This window comes from Scylla paramamosain, chromosome 36 (assembly GCF_035594125.1).
Source record: "Scylla paramamosain isolate STU-SP2022 chromosome 36, ASM3559412v1, whole genome shotgun sequence".
In the NCBI taxonomy this organism is placed as follows: Eukaryota; Metazoa; Arthropoda; class Malacostraca; order Decapoda; family Portunidae; genus Scylla; species Scylla paramamosain.
This window is the reverse complement of record NC_087186.1, coordinates 15,126,550-15,150,772: the sequence shown is the minus strand read 5'-3', so window position 1 is coordinate 15,150,772 and position 24,223 is coordinate 15,126,550. Positions and strand designations below refer to the sequence as shown.

At 40.8% G+C, this 24,223-nt stretch overlaps 2 protein-coding genes and 4 long non-coding RNA genes across 27 annotated transcripts in view; 3 read left to right on the top strand and 3 right to left on the bottom strand.

Annotated features, from left to right (window-relative positions):
- LOC135091091 (uncharacterized) overlaps positions 1 to 5,418 on the bottom strand; it is a 9,299-nt gene extending 3,881 nt beyond the window's left edge. The window contains exons 1-4 of one of the 11 annotated variants that reach the window (XR_010262284.1): positions 4,913 to 5,418; positions 2,225 to 2,304; positions 1,122 to 1,245; positions 329 to 513 (exon numbers count right to left, since the gene is read on the bottom strand). This is a non-coding gene — a long non-coding RNA (uncharacterized LOC135091091). Of the gene's footprint in view, positions 1 to 308; positions 514 to 1,121; positions 1,246 to 1,914; positions 2,023 to 2,224; positions 2,305 to 3,401; positions 3,422 to 3,483; positions 3,557 to 4,361; positions 4,464 to 4,796 lie in introns of those variants that run through there. The other 10 variants (XR_010262279.1, XR_010262281.1, XR_010262282.1 and 7 more) reach the window with 10 other exon arrangements.
- LOC135091108 (uncharacterized) lies at positions 1,401 to 13,520 on the top strand. Its single transcript, XR_010262330.1, has 2 exons — positions 1,401 to 1,461; positions 13,002 to 13,520. It is a non-coding gene; the product is annotated as an uncharacterized LOC135091108 (long non-coding RNA).
- Positions 4,368 to 7,518, top strand: LOC135091098 (uncharacterized). 2 transcript variants are annotated; one of them, XR_010262316.1, is made up of 5 exons: positions 4,368 to 4,466; positions 5,786 to 5,978; positions 6,057 to 6,218; positions 6,365 to 6,569; positions 6,916 to 7,518. It is a non-coding gene; the product is annotated as an uncharacterized LOC135091098 (long non-coding RNA). The 2 variants fall into 2 exon arrangements; XR_010262315.1 differs by having other exon boundaries at positions 4,369 to 4,466; positions 6,057 to 6,213.
- Positions 7,980 to 16,878, bottom strand: LOC135091087 (uncharacterized). 4 transcript variants are annotated; one of them, XM_063988465.1, is made up of 7 exons: positions 16,527 to 16,878; positions 13,832 to 13,917; positions 12,687 to 12,810; positions 11,915 to 12,119; positions 10,923 to 11,096; positions 8,896 to 9,680; positions 7,980 to 8,335 (listed from the first exon to the last, which is right to left on the bottom strand). In XM_063988465.1, exons 3-5 carry the CDS (start codon positions 12,804 to 12,806, stop codon positions 10,966 to 10,968), a joined length of 456 nt encoding a protein of 151 aa, XP_063844535.1. In that variant the 5' UTR covers positions 12,807 to 12,810; positions 13,832 to 13,917; positions 16,527 to 16,878; the 3' UTR covers positions 7,980 to 8,335; positions 8,896 to 9,680; positions 10,923 to 10,965. The 4 variants fall into 4 exon arrangements, 3 of the variants coding, with proteins under 3 accessions (XP_063844535.1, XP_063844533.1, XP_063844534.1); XM_063988463.1 differs by lacking the exons at positions 13,832 to 13,917; positions 16,527 to 16,878 and having other exon boundaries at positions 8,896 to 9,055; positions 9,575 to 9,680; positions 12,687 to 13,117; XM_063988464.1 differs by lacking the exons at positions 13,832 to 13,917; positions 16,527 to 16,878 and having other exon boundaries at positions 8,896 to 9,675; positions 12,687 to 13,117.
- On the top strand, positions 15,978 to 23,394 carry LOC135091100 (uncharacterized). The gene is made up of 6 exons (XR_010262319.1): positions 15,978 to 16,080; positions 17,376 to 17,564; positions 17,643 to 17,799; positions 17,951 to 18,155; positions 18,502 to 18,677; positions 21,501 to 23,394. It is a non-coding gene; the product is annotated as an uncharacterized LOC135091100 (long non-coding RNA).
- Positions 21,623 to 24,223, bottom strand: part of LOC135091083 (protein transport protein Sec16A-like) — a 44,001-nt gene continuing 41,400 nt past the window's right edge. For 7 of the 8 annotated variants that reach the window (XM_063988450.1, XM_063988454.1, XM_063988449.1 and 4 more), the window contains one exon: positions 21,623 to 24,223. In XM_063988450.1, the coding sequence (XP_063844520.1) occupies positions 24,059 to 24,223 (165 nt within the window). In that variant the 3' untranslated portion in view covers positions 21,623 to 24,058. The other variant, XM_063988455.1, reaches the window with a different exon arrangement.

Below are 24,223 nucleotides of genomic sequence, written 5' to 3'. Positions count from 1 at the left end.
TCAAAACACTTCACAACACACCAAAAACACCCCAAAACACTCCAAAAACACCCCAAAACACCCCAAAAACACCTGAAGACTCCCTCAGAACACTGAAATAGAATAAAACACAAAATAACAATAATAAAGAAAACAAGCTGCAATATTGAACAGCAGGAACACAAACAAACACACACACACCCTGAAAACAAACAAACAAACAAAAAATAAATAAATAGATAATAGGATAAAAAAATTGAAAAAATAATAATAAAAACAAGCTAAAAATATATAAACCAATACAAAACACAACAAACCCACTTAATTACCAAACAAGACAGAATGGAACCTCGCAGTGAAACCGATGATATGCTGGTAATAAGTCACACAGGAGAGCTGAGAGGAATACAAGCCGCTGGTGTTGTGCTTGGAGTAACAGTCGAGGAGAGCAGGAAACACGGGCAGCACCACCTTCAAGCCGAGCAGGTCCAGGATCAGACTGCCGAATAACACCTTGCTTGTCCGTGCGTTCCTCTGTGGGTGTTAGGTTAGGTTAGGTTACGTTAGGTTAAGTGAGGTTAGGTTATGTTAGGTTAAGTGAGGTTAGGTTAAGTGAGGTTAGGTTAGGTTAGGTTAAGTTACATTAGGTTAGGTTAAGTGAGGTTAAGTGAGGTTAGGTTAAGTTAGGTTAGGTTAGGTTAGGTTAGGTTAAGTTAAGTTAGGTTAGGTTAGGTTAAAAGAGGTTAGGTTAAAAGAGGTTAGGTTAAGTTAGGTTAGGTTAAGTTAAGTTAGGTTAAGTTATGTTAGGTTAAAAGAGGTTAGGCTAAGTTATGTTAGGTTAAGTTAGCTTATGTTAGGTTAGGTTAGGTTAAGTGAGGTCTTTTTTATCTTTTATTTTTTCTCAGTATTTTTTTCTTATTGTACTTAGTTCCCTTTCACCAGTGTCCCTCCTATATATACAAAAAATAAAACAAAATAAATAAATAAATAAATAAAGTAAAACAAGAACATTTTTACGACTTTAAATCATTTTCCCGACACACTTGTGCATGGAGGCAGTGTTGCACGAGTGTTGAGTGACAAATATTGCATCTCAGCTTAGCAACACACACCAACACACACCAACACAACACCCTGCTCACCTTCTCCTTGATGTCCGCAGCCTGTACTGCCCCTCTGTCCCTGCCGTCCACCTCACCACCACTGCCGCCGCCACCGCCATTGCTGCCGCCAACTTGCTTGCCGGATCGGAGAGTTGCCGTTGCTCTGAAAGTTACATTAGGTTTGGTTAAGTGGGGCCGTGGGAAGAGGATGTAGGTTAGGTTAGATTTGGTTAGGCTAGGTTATGTTAGGTTTGGCTAGGTTTCTTTAGGTTAGGTTAGGTGAGGTTAGGTTAGGTTAGGTTAGGTAAGGCTTGGCTAGGTTAGGTTAGGTTAGGTAAGGCTTGGCTAGGTTAGGCTTGCTTAGGTAAGGTTTGGCTAGGTTAGAATTGCTTAGGTTAGGTTAGGTAAAGTTTGGTTAGGCCAGCTTGGGATTAAGACACGAGATAGCCAGTCTTGGGGAGGAGGAAGCACCAGACACAAGTTAGGGTAGGCTTCTTTGGGTTAGGCTTGGTTTGATTAGGATCAGCTGAGGAGTGTGAAGCTCCACCACGTTTGGTTAAATTTGAGGTAATATTTTAGTCATTTTCTCTCTCACCACCAAAATTTTCCCACTGTGTAAACTTTGTTAATATTTTTTATCTGAAGGCTACAAAACACATCACTCGCTTTCCATCCCAGACCCCTAAACACCACCCCTTTCTTCCTTCCTTAGCATCAGCCAGCCAGCCTCTTTGGACTTAAATGAAGGAAACTTTTAAACACGTAGATATAATATAACATTTTCTTCTTCACACACACACACACACACACACACACACACACACACACACACACTGCTTCCGTGACGTGGGAGAGTGAGGAAGAGCGAGAAAGAGTTTTATCACCAGCTGGAAGGAAACTACCGCTTTGTTTACATCTGACAAGAGAAAACGCGGTTGTCACTTCTGTCAACGGGTAACTAATACAAAGCTGAGAGAGAGAGAGAGAGAGAGAGAGAGAGAGAGAGAGAGAGAGAGAGAGAGAGAGAGAGAGAGAGAGAGAGAGAGAGAGAGAGAGAGAGATTGTCATATAACCATTTTATACTCAAGATAATAAAAGACAGCAAGCGTTTAATTATTAATTTTCCAACTTTCTTCGCTTGCCTAAACTTTCTTCCACACTGCTGGTGGTGATGGTGGTAGTGGTCTTCCTGCTTCCCTATTTCGTCCCTCTACATTTGTATCTTAAAAGAAAAAAAGATCGTATTACTGAATCAACACCAATGAACACTTAACCTTACCTAACCTAAAGTGTACCTCTGTTTTTACCCTCTACCCATCACTACAACCTCCAGTACCTTCCCCTGCTAGGACTCCAACACCACAACACCTCGTACAGACCCAGACATCCCACACACGTGCATCTAGAAGCTTCATACATCACAACACACGCTATAACACCCCTGACACGCTTCTACTATCACAGTCCCCCCTTAAACACTCCAGAACCTTTTATTTTACCTCCAGCACACCACTTCTACCCTCAAAGACCCAGTACTTATCTGCAACATGCCTATAACATAACCAAAACACCTCAAAAGCAACTCCAACCACACTAAAACACCTTAAAACACCTGAAACACTCCTAAACGCACAAAAAACACCCTAAACACATCGAAAGTGCACCAAAATATCCCCAAACACACTTAAAATACTCCAAAACTCACCCAATTGACTTTAAACGCATCGAAAACACACCGTACCTACCCAAAACACACTCAAACTCATCCATAACATTCTAAAACACACTTAAAACATCCCAAAACACTGAAAACGGCCCAAAACACACTTAAAACACCCCAAAACACCCAGACTGACCTAAAATACCCACAAACGCACCCAAAATTCCCCGGTATCCACACAAAACACACCCAAACTCGTCCATAACATCCTAAAATACACTTGAAACATCACAAAACATTGAAAACAGTCCCAAACACACTTAAAGCACTCCTAAACAAGCCTAAGACACCCCAAAACACACCAGGAACGCTAAATATTGACTCAAACATCACCAAATCCCTAAAACACACACTTCAACACCCTTTCAACACCTCCAGACACACTGCAACACTCCCTAAACACCTCCAGACACACTCCAACACCTCTTAAACACACCAAATACACTGGAAGCACTGTCAGGGAAGACAAATACTACCAAGACAGACAGGGCAGCAGGGAAAATTAACCTAAATATTGTTTTCTTAGCATTTTTCTGTTTTACCACCTCCTCTATTCCTTCTCCCTTCCTCTTCCTCCTCTATTTCTCTTATTTTCTTACTCATTCTACTCTTATCTACACGTCTGAGTTTAGAAACACGTGGAAACACCAGGAAAACACTGCAAAGTACGATAATTATTACCGAGGAGACAGCGGAGCCGATCAAGGTCCCTGGTCCATGATGGCGGCCGTGACGTCACGGCAATTTTACGTACCGTAACGGATTTCATTTCGAAATTGACCCCTCGAAAAAATGGAGCTAGGCTGGAATGCCTTATATATTCTGACTTGACAAATACTTAAAATAATATTCACAATATTAAAACAGCTCTAGCCTGAGTAGTATTTAAAAAATATCCAAATGAAATATGGAAAAAGTGTTGAAATATTCGGCACCATTTAAATCATTGAAAAGTCCACAACATTTGAATTTTTAGGAACGTAAAAATTTTTAAAAAATCTGAACTATCATCTTACACAATCAAAAGTGACCTGGAACAAGAAGTAAACAAATAAAACCGAAATTGTGTAAAAACCAAGTGTTGAACCTAAATACGATTAAAAACCACTGAAAAGTCCACCTATTTTCACTCAACAACAAGATAAAACACTTTAAAACATACAAACAATTTTTTCAAGCAATGAAAAGTTAGTTACAAGCTCAAATAGAGAGACAATAACACAAAAAGTGTTGTAATAACAACTTTTAACAGGACCATAAACCATTTTTAAAGTCCACTTATTTCTCTCAACAGGAACCAAAAAACAATTTAAAAATCATAAGCAATTTTTAGAAATACAAAAGACGTAGTTAGAACGTGAAATAAAAAATCAAGTTTGTCAAAATACTGCTAAAAAAACACCCCGCATTTTCGGCAAGCAACACAAAATTGAACACAACTCAACACAAGCCACGAAAATACTTCTAAAGCAAATAATTATTTTTATAAACCATAAAAAACATGCTATACCAGCAGAATAAAGAAGTTAAGAAAAAAATAAAAAAATATTGGAACCCACAGGTTGAAGCAGGTTGGCAGAGGTAGCCAGGCATCATGGCGGCCCTTGTCAGTGGAGAGAACGGCCGCTATTTTGCCTGTTATTCTTCCATCGTAACTAAATGAGGCAATGGCAGATATATGTAGCTAGCGGATATGAAAGCCTAGTTATGTGGCTCCACTTAGTGACGTGTTAGGCTTACAATAAGTGAGAAATGAAGCAGATATTGGCGGACAAATGAGGAAGGCTGCCTCCACCTCAGCTGATAACATTAGATAAGTGTATTTTTTTGACGTTTTTATAATTCCTGTCATGGTTAATTAGTAAGAGTTTTGTGGTGGAGGCTTGGAGCGCTTGTGGCACCGTGGAATGCTGGGTCACGTCAATATATTCCTAACCAGGTGCAAAAACATGAAATACAAGGCTCAACAATAAACAGTAAGGTTAACCACTGACCTGACAGCCCTGTGTTGTTGTTGTGGGTGACACGTAACAACACTATCACAGTTACCGCCTGTTACATCACACTGTGCAAATTAGCTGGCTGGAGAAGTGGTGGGCCGGTTTCTTACCAATATTATCCCTTGTGGCACTGCAGGCACCTCCCGGCAGGCACCAAGCTTGCACCAGCACACGCAGGCAGCCACCACGGCCCCTGTCACTGTCTTGTTCTGCGAAAATACGTTAAATAAAGCACCAGTTTATGGCACCCTTTTAACCTAGTGCCTTGTGTCTGACGTCTGGTTGTGTCGTCCGTCCCAGCCTGCTCCGCACAGTACGCAGGCAAACCTATCCACAACACACTTAGCTTTCAATAACAAGCACCAACTTCTTTTATATTATACTAAACTAATAGAAAATTAAATATAAAGAATTATAAGCGTGTAAAAATAAATCTCAGGCCATTATAACTGTAATTGTCAAAGTATCTAGATGTTACTGATTGAAGCGCCAAATTCAAACTGGTCCTGGCGGGTCTTACACTGCAATGTCTCGTCCCTTGTGTGGCGTAATGTGAAATCATTGAAAAGCTTGTGTGAATTGAAGGCTTGGCTTAATACTGTGTTATATCTCAGCTTATCATTATTAAGTATTTACCATTTGACGTTAAAAAACAACAATACTCCACAGAGATATCCAAGTATAACAGAGGCTTCCATACTGTAGCTAATGATCAACAGAGAATTACCAGCCTTTCTCTGTGTGTCAAGGAGAGCCCTTAGGGAAACGTTCGTGTGCGTGTGTGTGTGTGTGTGTGTGGTATGGAAAGATATAATTGCTTAAGTACAGCCTCTCTCTCTCTCTCTCTCTCTCTCTCTCTCTCTCTCTCTCTCTCTCTCTCTCTCTCTCTCTCTCTACGTATTTTGCCTGTCTGCCCTCGTGTGTGTGTGTGTGTGTGTGTGTATCTCATTTATTTATTTAAGTTATATTTCTTCTTCACGCAGATAGTAGGTAATTGACGAACACAACACACCACGTGGAGAGAAGCAAGGTGTGGAGTACCCAAGCCTCTCACAGTCCATGCTAGTAGACTCACCCTGCATGTGGAGATCTCCCAAAATGCACGGAGGTTATTCCAGAGCTGCAGGACAGAGTACTTGAGGCCATTGGTGAACAGAAAGCTGAGGTTGAACAAAGGTAGAGTAAAGATTACACTGACATTTGGGACATTGACATTGTTTGTTACCAGTATTATATTGATTCCTTTTATTTCAGCCAAGAATTGATAGCTGCCCAAGGTGTAAGCAAGATTCACAATGATGAGGTCATTGTGACGTGTGCAATGTGTCCACTGGTCTTGGCCTTCCTGACCAAGGCAGCCACACAAAGGAAATTCCACGTTATTGTTGCCGAACGTGCCCCTAAATATGATGTAAGGTGTTTTATGCGTCTCTTTCACGTCATCGTGTCTGATGTGCACAATACATAACACAGGGACTGCCACATGTAGGGGTGATGGCTTCTTGCAGCTTCCTTTATTTTATTATGTTCTTATGTTCTCAATACATCTTTTACTTGTGCAGGGTCACCCAGTGGCAAAAGCTTTATGTACTGCTGGAATTGAGACAACATTAATTCAAGACTCTGCAGTGTTCCCCATCATGTCACGTGTCAACAAGGTCATCAAAGGTCATCGTTGGCACCGAGACGGTGGTGACCAACGGAGGCATTGAGACCTTTGTTGGTGCAGCCTCTCTTGCCTCACCACCAAAGTTTTATTCTGTTCCAGTAAGTTTTATTTGTTAGTCATTATCCTGATACCTCTTTCAGTGGGGCAGTATTTGAAACATATTTACTGTTGCAAATTGAACAGGGAAGGTATCACAAAAGTACATACCATTTTATTCTCACAGAAATTCTTGATTCCAGTTTTTGATACATTCCTTTTCCACATGTTTATTTCATGTAGGTGGATAAACATTCCTCGTGTTGAGTGTTGGATGGTCCTTTCTCAAACCTCAACCTGTTGTTGTCTCATGTGGAGCTAGATACTATCAGATCAGTACCTATATAATATTGAAAATCATGGCATGAATTGTGCATTTTGCTTATTGTCACAAATCTTCATTTTCAGCTGTATGTGTGCACTCCCACATACAAATTTAGCTTGATGGGCTGTGAAGAAATGTGATGCCGGATAAGAGGGATTTTACTGTACCCTGTTTATCTTGCACATCTACTCACTTAGCTTTAAATAATGGCTGCTGACCATTTAAATCTCTTTTATTTCAGTCGAGGTACTGCACCATCCTACGTGTACCGGCAGCTTAGCGAACTGTACCGTCCCACTTCTTGTGTAACAAGAAGGTAACAGCTTTAATCCTTGCAAATAAGGAATAAGAGAAAAGAGACACACCTGCCATTTGTACTGTTATGCTGTAGTGTTCTGTCATTTTTTTCCTCTTTTATCCTAGAACCATTTTTGGTCATTCATGTTTCTAAAAATTATTATACAAAAATGTTGAGCTTAATATGTTTGGTGTAGTTTTTTGTAACATGTGTTATTGTTAATGTGTGTGGTTCCCCTCAGGAAGAATGTTGCAGTATTAGCAGTAATGTTACAGCCAATGGAAGTGTCTGTATTGTGCTTTGGTGGGAGGTTAATTTGATGTATTTTTAGAGTTGTGCAGGATATTATAGCAAGCCCTCAAAATAAAGAAAATAACTATAGAAAACACTCCTTGTATTGAAAACACCACTGCAGAGAAATCTCTAATGAAACAGGAAACCCTACATTCAGTACTGTGTGGTTGTTGCAGTAACACTGAGCTAAATGCCTTTTGGATGGTTGTACACTAAAAATAATGTAAAAATGCCTATAAACAACTGTCCCTGCATTAAAAACCTTTCATCATAAAATTACACACAAGATACTCAACCAGTGCATGAATGTTCAAGCGGTACCATTTGCTCCCTTCTGCACTGCACAGCTTGCAGCAACACTTCTGGCGCTGCATAGTGAACAGTGAAGCACGGTGTCTTCGTGCTGCCATCCTTTTCCTTGTCAGGCATCAAATGTGCAAACCCAAAATCCACAATCTTAATAACTGAATCTTCAGAAGAATCCTTGAACAAGAGATTCCGTGAAAAGATGTTTAGATTAGAATGGCCTCGGAGAAGGATAATATCTGAATGGAATAAATTCATACTTTTTATTATAAAGGCCATACAAATGATGGAGATCAATAATATTCCATGCAATAAATTCTTTAAAATAAGCAGATGGAAAATCAATGCAAAAAAACTTCCTTTTTTTACCTTTCCTTTCTTTTCTTTTCTGTCTATCCTCAACACCAACCCTTTTCACCCCTGTCTGGCTTTAGGTCTCCGTGAACACTGATGCTTTTCCTGTGCACGTAGTGAACTGCTGACACCAGGTTCCTCACGACGACCGAAGCCCGAGGCGAGCCTCTGTGAACCTCTCGTGTTTCCTGATCCTCTGAGGCAGCCAGCTCTCCACCTCCAAGGAGCTGCATCACAATGTAGGTGTGTGCCTGTGAAACCAACATGAATTAGATACAGGCATACAATGATTAAATGCAAGGAAAAGAAAATAATATGATCTTAAACTAATTGTTACTTAAACTGTTACTGATAAATCCTGTTGTTTTATATTGTAATTCTACACAGTAAAAATATAGATTTGAAAATATACTTTGTAAACCTCAGTAACTTCCACTACAGCCCATTAAACTAGAACCATGAAAACATCCTTGAAAACCCCAGTAACTTGCACTACAGCCTGTTAGACTAGAACCATGAAAACACCCTTGAAAACCCCAGTAACTTCCACTACACCCTGTTAAACAAAAACCATGAAAACACCCTTGAAAACCCCAGTAACATCCACTACACCCTGTTAAACAAGAACCATGAAAAACACCCTTGAAAACCTCAGTAACTTCCACTACACCCTGTTAAACTCGAACCATGAAAACACCCTTGAAAACACACACACAGGCAACCCTTTCCCGGCCACACACACACACAAACCCTCTCCAACACACACACACACACACACACACACACACACACACCCCAGAACACACCATACCTAATTGGCAGTTGCTTTTTCAGTTCCAGTCTTAACACTTCGCATAAACCCTCTCTGTGTAATTGCCATGACCAGGCCCAGGAAGGAAAACTTGCGGTCCTGCGCCAACGAGTCGTAACTATGCTTGTGGTGGGTCGCGAAGATCAGCGTTAACTCCAGGCTGGAATACAGGAACAGGTAGAGGAAGTAAACTCGGCTAAGTTGTATTAATTTCATGCGTTCTACAGAGAGAGAGAAAGACAGATGTTTATGAATGAAGGGAGAGGAGGAGGAGGAGGAACGGGAGGTAGTGTGTGTGTGTGTGTGTGTGTGTGTGTGTGTGTGTGTGTGTGTGTGTGTGTGTGTGTGTGTGTGTGTGTGTGTGTGTGTGTGTGTGTGTGTGTGTGTGTGTGTGTGTGTGTGTGTGTGTGTGTGTGTGTGTGTGTGTGTGTGTGTGTGTGTGTGTGTGTATGAATGAAGGGAGAGGAGGAGGAGGAGGAACAGGTGGTGTGTGTGTGTGTGTGTGTGTGTGTGTGTGTGTGTGTGTGTGTGTGTGTGTGTGTGTGTGTGTGTGTGTGTGTGTGTTTCAGGAGTAAACATAAGGGAATATTTGCTAGTACACACACACACACACACACACACAATACTACAAACACGAACAAACACACAATACTGAACATACAAACACACACACACACACCTTCTCTGCCCAGGCCCTTGACACAGCTGACGGAGAACAGAGCCCTAGGATTGATCACCTCCCAAGCCTCGGTCAAACTGGCACCGATGTCCCTCCTCCTTCTGCCCTGCGGTGGAAGAACAAGACACAAATCTGACTCACACACGACGAGGCAACAGCGAACGTAAACAAACAGTGTTGCCAACTCAGGGAAAGGGAGTTTTACTGTACAAGGGATAAAATACAAGTGAATCACCATGGAAACACCCTTTGAAAACCCACAGTAACTTCCACTACAGCCTTGATAACACTACTTACGCTAGATCACCCCCAAACACCCCTATATAACCCTGAAACACCGCCAAGACACCATTAAACACCCCAAAACAAACTATTTACCTCAAAACACTTGCAAAACACTCCCAAAACAAAATTAAACACCCCAAAACACACTATTTACCTCAAAACACTTGCAAAACACTCTCAAAACACCATTAAACACCCCAAAACACACTATTTACCTCAAAAACTTGCAAAACACTCCCAAAACACCATTAAACACCCAAAAACAGACAATTTACCTCAAAAACACTTGAAAAAACACCCGCAAAACACCTCCAAAACCCCAATAATACCCAAAAAATGACAATTTACCTCAAAACACTTGAAAAAACACCTCCAAAACCCCCATAATACCCAAAAAAGACAATTTATCTCAAAACACTTGCAAAAACACCCTCAAAACATCTCCAAAACCCAAAAAATACCCAAAAAAGACAATTTACCTCAAAACATTTGCAAAAACACCCCCAAAACACCTCCAAAACCCCAATAATACCCAAAAAACAGACAAAACAGACAAATATACCCAAAAACAGACAATTTACCTCAAAACACTTGAAAAAACACCCCAAAACACCTCCAAAACACCCCAAAATATCTCAAAACATTCCTAAACATACAAACAGGAGTGTAATGAATTAATAAGTGAAAGAAAGCAAGAGAATGTAAACAAACAGATGATAATGAAAAGAAAAGTGATTTAAATGAGATTGTTAAGATGTTTTGATGGTTTATGGTAAGGAAAATGAGAGAAAGGGTTTGTAATGAATAGAAAGGGTTTGTAATGATGACAGAAAGGAAGGAATAAGAGGGAAAAGTAAAGAAATGAGGAAAGGAAAGAGAAAATGATGCTTTACTCACAATGCACCTCTCTTTAACAACATTCAGAGACACAAGGAAATACAAACAAATTACAAAATAAGCAAAGAAAGAAAAAATGAAAGGAAAAAAAAAATAAGCAAAAATTATACAAAAACAAAAAAAATATACATAATAAAAAAAAAAAATGACACACACACACACACACCTCAGGCAGCGATTCCTGGAAGAAGACAGCAAAGAATATTATGTTAGCCACAGTGAGAGTGCGTGCGTAGACAGCCGAGGCCGCGAACCACCCAGTACTTCCCCAGCGGGAGAACGCAGCCCCCACAGTGTGCCCGACGGTGAAGCCTATGCTGAATGTCACGCCAATCAGTGCCTGTGGGTTGAGGAGAGGTTAGGAGAGGGTAGGCTGGTTAGGTTAGGTTAGGACACACCGACAACACACCACAATATAAATAAGAAATAAAATAATGCATAAGAAAATAAAAAGTTAAAAATAAGTAAACTAACAATATATTTTAAACTACCACAACACCTTTAAACACCCTCAAGATACTCCAAAACACCCAGAAACACTCCAAAAACACACCAAAACACTCTCAAAATAACCCAAAACACACCAAAACATCCCAAAATACCCCAAAACACTCCAAAAACACACCAAAACACCTTCAAAATACCCCAAAACACCCCAAAACACTACAAACACATCCCAAAACACTCCAAAAACACACCAAAATACTCCAAAAATACTCCTAAACATCTCAAAACACATCAAAACATTCCAAAAACATCCCAAAACACTTTAAAACACACCAAAAATCCCAAAACACCTCCACAACACCACAAAACACTTCAAAACACCCCTTAACCACCCCAAAACACATCAAAACACTTCACAACACACCAAAAACACCCCAAAACACTCCAAAAACACCCAAAAACACCCCAAAAACACCTGAAGACTCCCTCAGAACACTGAAATAGAATAAAACACAAAATAACAATAATAAAGAAAACAAGCTGCAATATTGAACAGCAGGAACACAAACAAACACACACACACCCTGTAAACAAACAAACAAACAAAAAATAAATAAATAGATAATAGGATAAAAAAATTGAAAAAATAATAATAAAAACAAGCTAAAAATATATAAACCAATACAAAACACAACAAACCCACTCAATTACCAAACAAGACAGAATGGAACCTCGCAGCGAAACCGATGATATGCTGGTAATAAGTCACACAGGAGAGCTGAGAGGAATACAAGCCGCTGGTGTTGTGCTTGGAGTAACAGTCGAGGAGAGCAGGACACACGGGCAGCACCACCTTCAAGCCGAGCAGGTCCAGGATCAGACTGCCGAATAACACCTTGCTTGTCCGTGCGTTCCTCTGTGGGTGTTAGGTTAGGTTAGGTTACGTTAGGTTAAGTGAGGTTAGGTTAAGTGAGGTTAGGTTAAATGAGGTTAGGTTAGGTTAGGTTAAGTTACGTTAGGTTAGGTTAAGTGAGGTTAAGTGAGGTTAGGTTAAGTTAGGTTAGGTTAAGTTAAGTTAGGTTAGGTTAGGTTAAAAGAGGTTAGGTTAAAAGAGGTTAGGTTAAGTTAGGTTAGGTTAAGTTAAGTTAGGTTAAAAGAGGTTAGGCTAAGTTATGTTAGGTTAAGTTAGCTTATGTTAGGTTAGGTTAGGTTAAGTGAGGTCTTTTTTATCTTTTATTTTTTCTCAGTATTTTTTTCTTATTGTACTTAGTTCCCTTTGACCAGGTCCCTCCTATATATACAAAAAATAAAACAAAATAAATAAATAAATAAATAAAGTAAAACAAGAACATTTTTACGACTTTAAATCATTTTCCCGACACACTTGTGCATGGAGGCAGTGTTGCACGAGTGTTGAGTGACAAATATTGCATCTCAGCTTAGCAACACACACCAACACACACCAACACAACACCCTGCTCACCTTCTCCTTGATGTCCGCAGCCTGTACTGCCTCTCTGTCCCTGCCGTCCACCTCACCACCACTGCCGCCGCCACCGCCATCGCTGCCACAAACTTGCTTGCCGGATCGGAGGGTTGCCATTGCTCTGAAAGTTACATTAGGTTTGGTTAAGTGGGGCCGTGGGAAGAGGATGTAGGTTAGGTTAGGTTTGGTTAGGCTAGGTTATGTTAAGTTTGGCTAGGTTTCTTTAGGTTAGGTTAGGTGAGGTTAGGTTAGGTTAAGTTAGGTAAGGCTTGGCTAGGTTAGGCTTGCTTAGGTAAGGTTTGGCTAGGTTAGGTTAGGTTAGGTTAGGTTAGGTAAGGCTTGGCTAGGTTAGGCTTGCTTAAGTAAGGTTTGGCTAGGTTAGAATTGCTTAGGTTAGGTTAGGTAAAGTTTGGTTAGGCCAGCTTGAGATTAAGACACGAGATAGCCAGTCTTGGGGAGGAGGAAGCACCAGACAGAAGTTAGGGTAGGCTTCTTTGGGTTAGGCTTGGTTTGATTAGGGTCAGCTGAGAAGTGTGAAGCTCCACCACGTTTGGTTAAATTTGAGGTAATATTTTAGTCATTTTCTCTCTCACCACCAAAATTTTCCCACTGTGTAAACTTTGTTAATATTTTTTATCTGAAGGCTACAAAACACATCACTCGCTTTCCATCCCAGACCCCTAAACACCACCCCTTTCTTCCTTCCTTAGCATCAGCCAGCCAGCCTCTTTGGACTTAAATGAAGGAAACTTTTAAACACGTAGATATAATATAACATTTTCTTCTTCACACACACACACACACACACACACACACACACACACACACACACACACTGCTTCCGTGACGTGGGACAGTGAGGAAGAGCGAGAAAGAGTTTTATCACCAGCTGGAAGGAAACTACCGCTTTGTTTACATCTGACAAGAGAAAACGCGGCTGCCACTTCTGTCAACGGGTAACTAATACAAAGCTGAGAGAGAGAGAGAGAGAGAGAGAGAGAGAGAGAGAGAGAGAGAGAGAGAGAGAGAGAGAGAGAGAGAGAGAGAGAGAGAGAGAGAGATTGTCATATAACCATTTTATACTCAAGATAATAAAAGACAGCAAGCGTTTAATTATTAATTTTCCAACTTTCTTCGCTTGCCTAAACTTTCTTCCACACTGCTGGTGGTGATGGTGGTGATGGTGGTGGTCTTCCTGCTTCCCTATTTCGTCCCTCTACATTTGTATCTTAAAAGAAAAAAAGATCGTATTACTGAATCAACACCAATGAACACTTAACCTTACCTAACCTAAAGTGTACCTCTGTTTTTACCCTCTACCCATCACTACAACCTCCAGTACCTTCCCCTGCTAGGACTCCAACACCACAACACCTCGTACAGACCCAGACATCCCACACACGTGCATCTAGAAGCTTCATACATCACAACACACGCTATAACACCCCTGACACGCTTCTACTATCACAGTCCCCCCCTTAAACACTCCAGAACCTTTTATTTTACCTCCAGCACACCACTTCTACCCTCAAAGACCCAGTACTTATCTGCAACATGCCTTTAACATAACCAAAACACCTCAAAAGCAACTCCAACCACACTAAGACACCTTAAAACACCTTAAACACTCCTAAACGCACAAAAAACACCCTAAACACATCGAAAGTGCACCAAAATATCCCCAAACACACTTAAAATACTCCAAAACTCACCCAATTGACTTTAAACGCATCGAAAACACACCGTACCTACCCAAAACACACTCAAACTCATCCATAACATTCTAAAACACACTTAAAACATCCCAAAACACTGAAAACGGCCCAAAACACACTTAAAACACCCCAAAACACCCAGACTGACCTAAAATACCCACAAACGCACCCAAAATTCCCCGGTATCCACACAAAACACACCCAAACTCGTCCATAACATCCTAAAATACACTTGAAACATCACAAAACATTGAAAACAGTCCCAAACACACTTAAAGCACTCCTAAACAAGCCTAAGACACCCCAAAACACACCAGGAACGCTAAATATTGACTCAAACATCACCAAATCCCTAAAACACACACTTCAACACCCTTTCAACATCTCCAGACACACTGCAACACTCCCTAAACACCTCCAGACACACTCCAACACCTCTTAAACACACCAAATACACTGGAAGCACTGTCAGGGAAGACAAATACTACCAAGACAGACAGGGCAGCAGGGAAAATTAAGCTAAATATTGTTTTCTTATCATTTTTCTGTTTTACCACCTCCTCTATTCCTTCTCCCTTCCTCTTCCTCCTCTATTTCTCTTATTTTCTTACTCATTCTACTCTTATCTACACGTCTGAGTTTAGAAACACGTGGAAACACCAGGAAAACACTGCAAAGTACGATAATTATTACCGAGGAGACAGCGGAGCCGATCAAGGTCCCTGGTCCATGATGGCGGCCGTGACGTCACGGCAATTTTACGTACCGTAACGGATTTCATTTCGAAATTGACCCCTCGAAAAAATGGAGCTAGGCTGGAATGCCTTATATATTCTGACTTGACAAATACTTAAAATAATATTCACAATATTAAAACAGCTTTAGCCTGAGTAGTATTTAAAAAATATCCAAATGAAATATGGAAAAAGTGTTGAAATATTCGGCACCATTTAAATCATTGAAAAGTCCACAACATTTGAATTTTTAGGAACGTAAAAATTTTTAAAAAATCTGAACTATCATCTTACACAATCAAAAGTGACCTGGAACAAGAAGTAAACAAATAAAACCGAAATTGTGTAAAAACCAAATGTTGAACCTAAATACGATTAAAAACCACTGAAAAGTCCACCTATTTTCACTCAACAACAAGATAAAACACTTTAAAACATACAAACAATTTTTTCAAGCAATGAAAAGTTAGTTACAAGCTCAAATAGAGAGACAATAACACAAAAAGTGTTGTAATAACAACTTTTAACAGGACCATAAACCATTTTTAAAGTCCACTTATTTCTCTCAACAGGAACCAAAAAACAATTTAAAAATCATAAGCAATTTTTAGAAATACAAAAGACGTAGTTAGAACGTGAAATAAAAAATCAAGTTTGTCAGAATACTGCTAAAAAAACACCCCGCATTTTCGGCAAGCAACACAAAATTGAACACAACTCAACAGAAGCCACGAAAATACTTCTAAAGCAAATAATTATTTTTATAAACCATAAAAAACATGCTATACCAGCAGAATAAAGAAGTTAAGAAAAAAATAAAAAAATATTGGAACCCACAGGTTGAAGCAGGTTGGCAGAGGTAGCCAGGCATCATGGCGGCCCTTGTCAGTGGAGAGAACGGCCGCTATTTTGCCTGTTATTCTTCCATCGTAACTAAATGAGGCAATGGCAGATATATCTAGCTAGCGGATATGAAAGCCTAGTTATGTGGCTCCACTTAGTGACGTGTTAGGCTTACAATAAGTGAGAAATGAAGCAGATATTGGCGGACAAATGAGGAAGGCTGCCTCCACCTCAGCTGATAACATTAAATAAGTGTATTTTTTTGACGTTTTTATAATTCCTGTCATGGTTAATTAGTAAGAGTTTTGTGGTGGAGGCTTGGAGCGCTTGTGGCACCGTGGAATGCTGGGTCACGTCAATATATTCCTAACCAGGTGCAAAAACATGAAATATGAGGCTCAACAATAAACAGTAAGGTTAACCACTGACCTGACAGCCCTGTGTTGTTGTTGTGGGTGACACGTAACAACACTATCACAGTTACCGCCTGTTACATCACACTGTGCAAATTAGCTGGCTGGACAAGTGGTGGGCCGGTTTCTTACCAATATTATCCCTTGTGGCACTGCAGGCACCTCCCGGCAGGCACCAAGCTTGCACCAGCACACGCAGGCACCCACCACGGCCCCTGTCACTGTCTTGTTCTGCGAAAATACGTTAAATAAAGCACCAGTTTATGGCACCCTTTTAACCTAGTGCCTTGTGTCTGACGTCTGGTTGTGTCGTCCGTCCCAGCCTGCTCCGCACAGTACGCAGGCAAACCTATCCACAACACACTTAGCTTTCAATAACAAGCACCAACTTCTTTTATATTATACTAAACTAATAGAAAATTAAATATAAAGAATTATAAGCGTGTAAAAATAAATCTCAGGCCATTATAACTAATTGTCAAAGTATCTAGATGTTACTGATTGAAGCGCCAAATTCAAACTGGTTCTGGTGGGTCTTACACTGCAATGTCTCGTCCCTTGTGTGGCGTAATGTGAAATCATTGAAAAGCTTGTGTGAATTGAAGGCTTGGCTTAATACTGTGTTATATCTCAGCTTATCATTATTAAGTATTTACCATTTGACGTTAAAAAACAACAATACTCCACAGAGATATCCAAGTATAACAGAGGCTTCCATACTGTAGCTAATGATCAACAGAGAATTACCAGCCTTTCTCTGTGTGTCAAGGAGAGCCCTTAGGGAAACGTTCGTGTGCGTGTGTGTGTGTGTGTGTGTGGTATGGAAAGATATAATTGCTTATAAGTACAGCCTCTCTCTCTCTCTCTCTCTCTCTCTCTCTCTCTACGTATTTTGCCTGTCTGCCCTCGTGTGTGTGTGTGTGTGTGTGTGTGTGTGTGTATCTCATTTATTTATTTAAGTTATTTTTCTTCTTCACGCAGATAGTAATTGACGAACACAACACACCACGTGGAGAGAAGCAAGGTGTGGAGTACCCAAGCCTCTCACAGTCCATGCTAGTAGACTCACCCTGCATGTGGAGATCTCCCAAAATGCACGGAGGTTATTCCAGAGCTGCAGGACAGAGTACTTGAGGCCATTGGTGAACAGAAAGCTGAGGTTGAACAAAGGTAGAGTAAAGATTACACTGACATTTGGGACATTGACATTGTTTGTTACCAGTATTATATTGATTCCTTTTATTTCAGCCAAGAATTGATAGCTGCCCAAGGTGTAAGCAAGATTCACAATGATGAGGTCATTGTGACGTGTGCAATGTGTCCACTGGTCTTGGCCTTCCTGACCAAGGCAGCCACACAAAGGAAATTCCACGTTATTGTTGCCGAACGTGCCCCTAAATATGATGTAAGGTGTTTTATGAGTCTCTTTCACGTCATCGTGTCTGATGTGCACAATACATAACACAGGGACTGCCACATGTAGGGGTGATGGCTTCTTGCAGCTTCCTTTATTTTATTATGTTCTTATGTTCTCAATACATCTTTTACTTGTGCAGGGTCACCCAGTGGCAAAAGCTTTATGTACTGCTGGAATTGAGACAACATTAATTCAAGACTCTGCAGTGTTCCCCATCATGTCACGTGTCAACAAGGTCATCAAAGGTCATCGTTGGCACCGAGACGGTGGTGACCAACGGAGGCATTGAGACCTTTGTTGGTGCAGCCTCTCTTGCCTCACCACCAAAGTTTTATTCTGTTCCAGTAAGTTTTATTTGTTAGTCATTATCCTGATACCTCTTTCAGTGGGGCAGTATTTGAAACATATTTACTGTTGCAAATTGAACAGGGAAGGTATCACAAAAGTACATACCATTTTATTCTCACAGAAATTCTTGATTCCAGTTTTTGATACATTCCTTTTCCACATGTTTATTTCATGTAGGTGGATATACATTCCTCGTGTTGAGTGTTGGATGGTCCTTTCTCAAACCTCAACCTGTTGTTGTCTCATGTGGAGCTAGATACTATCAGATCAGTACCTATATAATATTGAAAATCATGGCATGAATTGTGCATTTTGCTTATTGTCACAAATCTTCATTTTCAGCTGTATGTGTGCACTCCCACATACAAATTTAGCTTGATGGGCTGTGAAGAAATAAGCCACCAAACCACCACTTCTATTATCCCAGAGGGAACAAAGTTTTGGCCGTCTGTAAATACTGCGCTGACTCAGCTAGATTACGTTCCTCCAGAAAATGTCACCAGTTTGATAACTAACAAGTGAGTTTGTGTTGTTCATATGACTGTGTGGTCCTTTCAAGGTGTGATGTTGGGGGTTCATTTAATTTTTTCATTTGCTTTCCTTGTTGGGCCTGGGCTGACCTCAGGAGACATCAGTATTAAGATTAAGATTAAAGTATCCAAAACTTAACCCCTTCCCCCCACACTACAACGCCCCTTCCACGCCTCCTTTCCTCTCCACCGTAATTAAAAACGCCCGCCTTCCCACCACCCCATAACCGATTATTCACATACAGCGTTCGCTCCCCTCTAACTCCGCTTCCCCCCCTTAAAAAAAGTGTTCCGAACTGCTAGTGTGGACCATGCCCACAGTTCCACAATACCCTGTATATATATATACACACACACACACTACCCCTGTGGTTTCGCTTGCGTTGTTACATAACACTGCACACACCACCCCTGTGGTTTCACGCAAAGCTTTGCATGAAGGTAGGTCCATCCGTAGGTCATACCCTACAACAAACTACCAACGTACACCAATATTGTGGTCCTCCTCCTGTGACATCATTAGAAAGGTGTAGGTCCGTCCTTCCGTGACAGTTAAGGACCTCTGTGTAGCCACCTATATAAAGGTATGATCCTAAATGACGGTTCTACAATAATAAAGGAATGCAGCACGGCTGCACCACTCAATGGATAGCGAAAGGACTCACTTGGGGGACCAAGTGGGATGGAGAATGAATGAGACCGGAGACGCTGGGAAATTCAGAATCTGAAGGCAGGATGAAAGTTGAGCCATGAGAGGCAAGGGCACGGAAATCCCGGTCCACGGAGGGACTGAAGGCAGCGCTGGCTGGTTTTTGGGTCACTTCGTGGCCAAGTCTGTCCACGGAACATCTCTCAGCCATCACTCGGCCTTCGCCATTTCCCATTACCATGCCGCAGCCTCCCCCACTCAACAAGGGACAAGTTCTTCTGTTCCTCTTCAGAGTCCATTTCAAACCTCCTCTTCAGAGTCCATTTCAAACCTGGGAAGCATTAATAAAAAAACAAAAAAGTTATTGCTCTAAATCCGAAAAGTTTAGTTTTTTTTCCATTATTGCAAGATCTGAGTATTTTGGTTAAAATAATCATGTGTACCGTTCTTTAAAAAAAATTATATATATATATATATATATATATATATATATATATATATATATATATATATATATATATATATATATATATATATATATATATAATGTAGCAAGTTCAAGATTAGCCCACCGTCGGCTTGATTATTAATTAAGACAATCCAAAAGGGGAGCAATCATATGAACCTAGAGAATAATAAGCCCACCCACGCCATTTCCTAAATCACACCAGGTCTCACAACTGCAGACGCTTCACACCAGGTCTCACAACTGCAGACGCTTTAAAATAATCTTAAAAATGTCCTTTATCCTAGAAAATGACAAACATCCAGTTAATATGGGAATGATAATAATGATATCCAGTTAATATGGGAATGACAATAATGATTAAACTATTCACGTACTGCCCTACAAATAAATCATGACAACCAGGGAGCGAATTACAAGAATAAAACCGGCTCGCAATGTCACGACCAACAAGGCAAAGACGGCACTTCACTATCATTACTGCATGACCCACCTGTCCTCATGCCTCACAGGTGTGTGGACGCCAACTTGTACCACTTCTCCAGGAGCGTGGATAGCTGTATTTTGTATGTACACAGGTGGTGGTGGTCATGTCCCTGGCAGTGGGGTGTGTGGATGCAAGGCAGCCAGGGCAGTGGTGGCTGGGGCCTGCTGCAGATGGTGGCCCTTCTGTCCTCTACATTTCAGTCTCTCGTGCCTCAGCACGTGCCCTTCTTGGCTGCACTCTAATATATGTATATTCCCGAACTGCCGAAGAATATAAAACACATCAGAGACAGTCTTGAGCAACAGAAATTACAAAGTCGCCGCCGTGACAAACACGTGCCTTCTTCCTGCTTTCCTGTGGGTGTCTGCTGGACTGGCGTGGGCACGTGGTCAAGCTGCGCAGTAAACATTGCTCATCTGTTTCGAACCAGAAGCAGCAGAACCTCCTTATATGTTTCAAATTATTCTCCCCAGTCTTTTTGACAGTGTATTTTCTAACGCGCATGGCAGTTTTATAATTATAATTTTATTGTATCATTAAATTTTGTCCTCATGGACTGGCGGGATATTCAAAGGCTTCTCTTGTCTATAGACTCGAGTGGTGCAGTGTCCGGGGCCTTGGTGTGTGTTGAGGTCCAATTCCTTGCCATTCCTGTAGCCCGTACCTATCACATACCCACATGACGTATCATATCACATACCCACATGACCTGCCTCCACATTAATTTACAAGTTCTTAAACTACTTCCAGTTAACATTTCTAAGAAGTTCCATGATACCTGCAATACTGAATAGCAAACATGCTTGCATATTACATAATTGTTGATAAACATTGAGTCAGTTGGGAACTTCAGGAGAAAATCTGACAAATTTATAAACATGGTTGACAAGTGGACACGGTATGTAGAGACTATCACGTGTAAGCCTCATGGTTTGTTGTCATTTCCCTTTTGTGCCACTTGATTTCTTTCAGGTGCATCATCATCCCTGTTTTCTGGACATTTATTTGCAATATTTACTAAATATGATACTCTCCTTGGCTTCTGGGATTACTTGTGCCTCTTCCTTATACTAGAATGTTAATAATAGTTAGTGAATATTGTAATGATGCCAGGAAATATAGGAAAATGAACATTGAATATAGCACTAACTTGTAAACGAACATTGAATATAGTACTGACTTGTAACTTCATTTCATTCTTATCTTCAGATTCCTTCATGGTCCTCACTAACCCTCCATGCAGTAGACTGAGCAATACCCAAGTTCTTGGATCTGAAGGTATTGGAATAGTGTGACCAAGGTTCCTTCACCAGGGTATTAACAGACTGGAGTATGAAGGGAACCATGTATATTTTACTATATCAATATGTACACAAAACATATTAAATATACCCATACCAACCTTTAATAACTACTGTGAGGAAAGGAAGCACACTGGCCATGCTGGTCTACACAGGCAAAGAACCAAAAGGCTACTTTACAGGACAAAAATAATGTTAACACACAAGTGATGCTCTACACCAGCCTCCCGCAGCCTCAGAGCCCAGCTGGTGCTCCCTTCCTCCTCACCAGAATTATCAAGGTACATCTCTGGTTCCTGTGTGAGTTTATACATTTACCAGACAGTCCTATAGATTCTCTCTTACAGGAATAATAATAATGGGATAGGGTGGGGGTGATAACAGTCGAAACCAAGGAGCAGGAGGGTGGCTGGGTGAGCTAGTCTGTGGGAAATGAGAAATCTGCCTCACAGCCTGACTCATCGGAGGACACCACTCACCTGTGCCATTGGGGAACTCACGATAACCTAATATCACGAATCCCGTATAAAAACTCGCCAGCAGTCACTTCAAGGGTAACTTTACTTAAGGTATAAAATATGAAACTCTCCCCCCACCCAAGGAGAAGCACCTCATGCCTGCCCTCCTCCTACAATGGCAGCAACAGCAGCAGCCTTCCACTGCCTCCTATCATGCACCCTGCTGCCTTGCTCAAATTCCAGCTGCAACCTTTCAGTCCCATGGAGCAATGGCATTAAAAGGGCCTATGCAACTTGAACAAATGTTAGAAGTCTGAAGAAGCATCCAATGAAAAATTCCCAGTAGTATTTTAATTATGGAGTTGCATAGTTCAGCCATTTTCTATCACAAGCACCCAATTTCTTTTTTCCTTAATGTTCTGTGTTCAATAATATCACTATATATTGCTGGGGAGAGAACGTTCCTCACCACCAGGGACAGGGCTCACCACTCCTCTTTGTGACAGCTCTCCAGGCAACACAGCAATGCTTCAATGTTAACATCATAATCCCATAATCATAATCCCATCATAATTCATTACTTCAATTACACTTACAACACCTCTCTGAGCACTGGTAACTTGCACAACACCAATGACATCTGCACCTTCATATTGCAACAAGTGAATGCGATGGAGCACAGCACCCAAGCATTGTTATCTGCATTGGCCCTTCAAACTCTCCACAAAACCTGGTGTTACGAAGTGATGAAAGTTTGGGTCCCCCTAAAAAGAATAATCTCTGTAACAATATATGCATTATAATAAAATTGCACTGTAGAATATGTCCACTACTACCACTGGTATTTGTCTGTTAAATGAAATATAGCTGTGAATTAAGTAAGGCTACTAATGAAGCTAACAAGGAACGCAAGCTAAAGTGTGACACAAGAGCTGTAGGTTGTGGCTCTCTCCCAAATGGAATTATCTCTAAAAATGAAAGAAGAGTAACTCAACACCACCTGAACCTTTCCAAAGTGAGTTAAGTATATAGAGTTCATTTCTTTATTACAGCCTAAGAACAGGAAGGGTTGGGAGACACTGCACCACCAGCAGCCTTCATGTCACACAACAAAGGTGATAACCAACAGTTGTCAGACCCTGCACATGAGATGCCACACACAATTATACCACACCACTCACTCACCCACTTGTCTTTCACACCACCACTACCAGTGCCACCATCACTGACAAGGGTGGCAACCAAATCCTCTACTACCAGACAGTAAAACAGAACAGCATTCACCTGATCACATGTCACACACAGTTGCAGCAGACTTCTCCCATTCACCCCTCCCAACACCACCACCACCACCACCACCGACATCAATGATATGGTGGTAATTAAACCATCCACAACCACACAGTAAGGTAGAATAATAGTAATGAAATATCATGAAAACTACTTTGCACTTTTATGGCTACTGCATTTATGAAGACAGAAGTGACCTGTGTTTACTAAGAGCCAGTGTCATTGCCTGAGGAGTGACCGAGTACCAGCAAGAGGGTGTTCATTACCCAAGACCCTGTTTACCTCAGTCCCGCTTGGCCGAGACGAGCTGATAGTGAGCAAGGATTCATACAGTGTCCCCCCCTCAAAACCCTAGCCACAACTCACCAATAATAATAATAATAATAATAATAATAATAATAATAATAATAATAATTATAAACATCCTAAATTTAGATATGCATTTCTGTTGACAAAATAAAAAATTCTACAAAGTTTTCCCAGTGGAAGGTATACCTCCATATACATATTTATATATATATATATATATATATATGCTACAGGATAACTCTCAATACAATGTTGTTATCAGATTCAAAATTTGTCATATAGTCTATGTAATAAATACTCTGTAATATTCAAGTTAAACAAAATCCAATTAAAACCTATAGGAGACAGGTGTGGATCACAGTAAAACAAAAATTATCAAGAACCCTGCTTAACGAGGGAGCAGTGCCCCCTATCGGTTAGCAGGGAAGGATCTCCTGCCGGGACCAGCACGTCGGGCTGTGTTGACAGGGGTGCCAGGGGAAGGTTTGAACTGCGAGGGGTCAAAGAACTGAGGCTGACCCATTGGCGGTGCCATCATGGGCACAGCACTCCGCATGTCATCACTCAACGTCCC

Excerpts from the sequence above, each read along its gene's own strand:
- LOC135091087 (XM_063988465.1), bottom strand. The coding sequence starts at position 12,806 with ATGGCAACCCTCCGATCCGGCAAGCAAGTTTGTGGCAGCGATGGCGGT. Across the intron at positions 12,120-12,686 it reads CTGCGGACATCAAGGAGAAG|AGGAACGCACGGACAAGCAA; the intron begins GTGAGCAGGGTG and ends TAACACCCACAG. Across the intron at positions 11,097-11,914 it reads GTTCCATTCTGTCTTGTTTG|GCACTGATTGGCGTGACATT; the intron begins GTAATTGAGTGG and ends CTCAACCCACAG.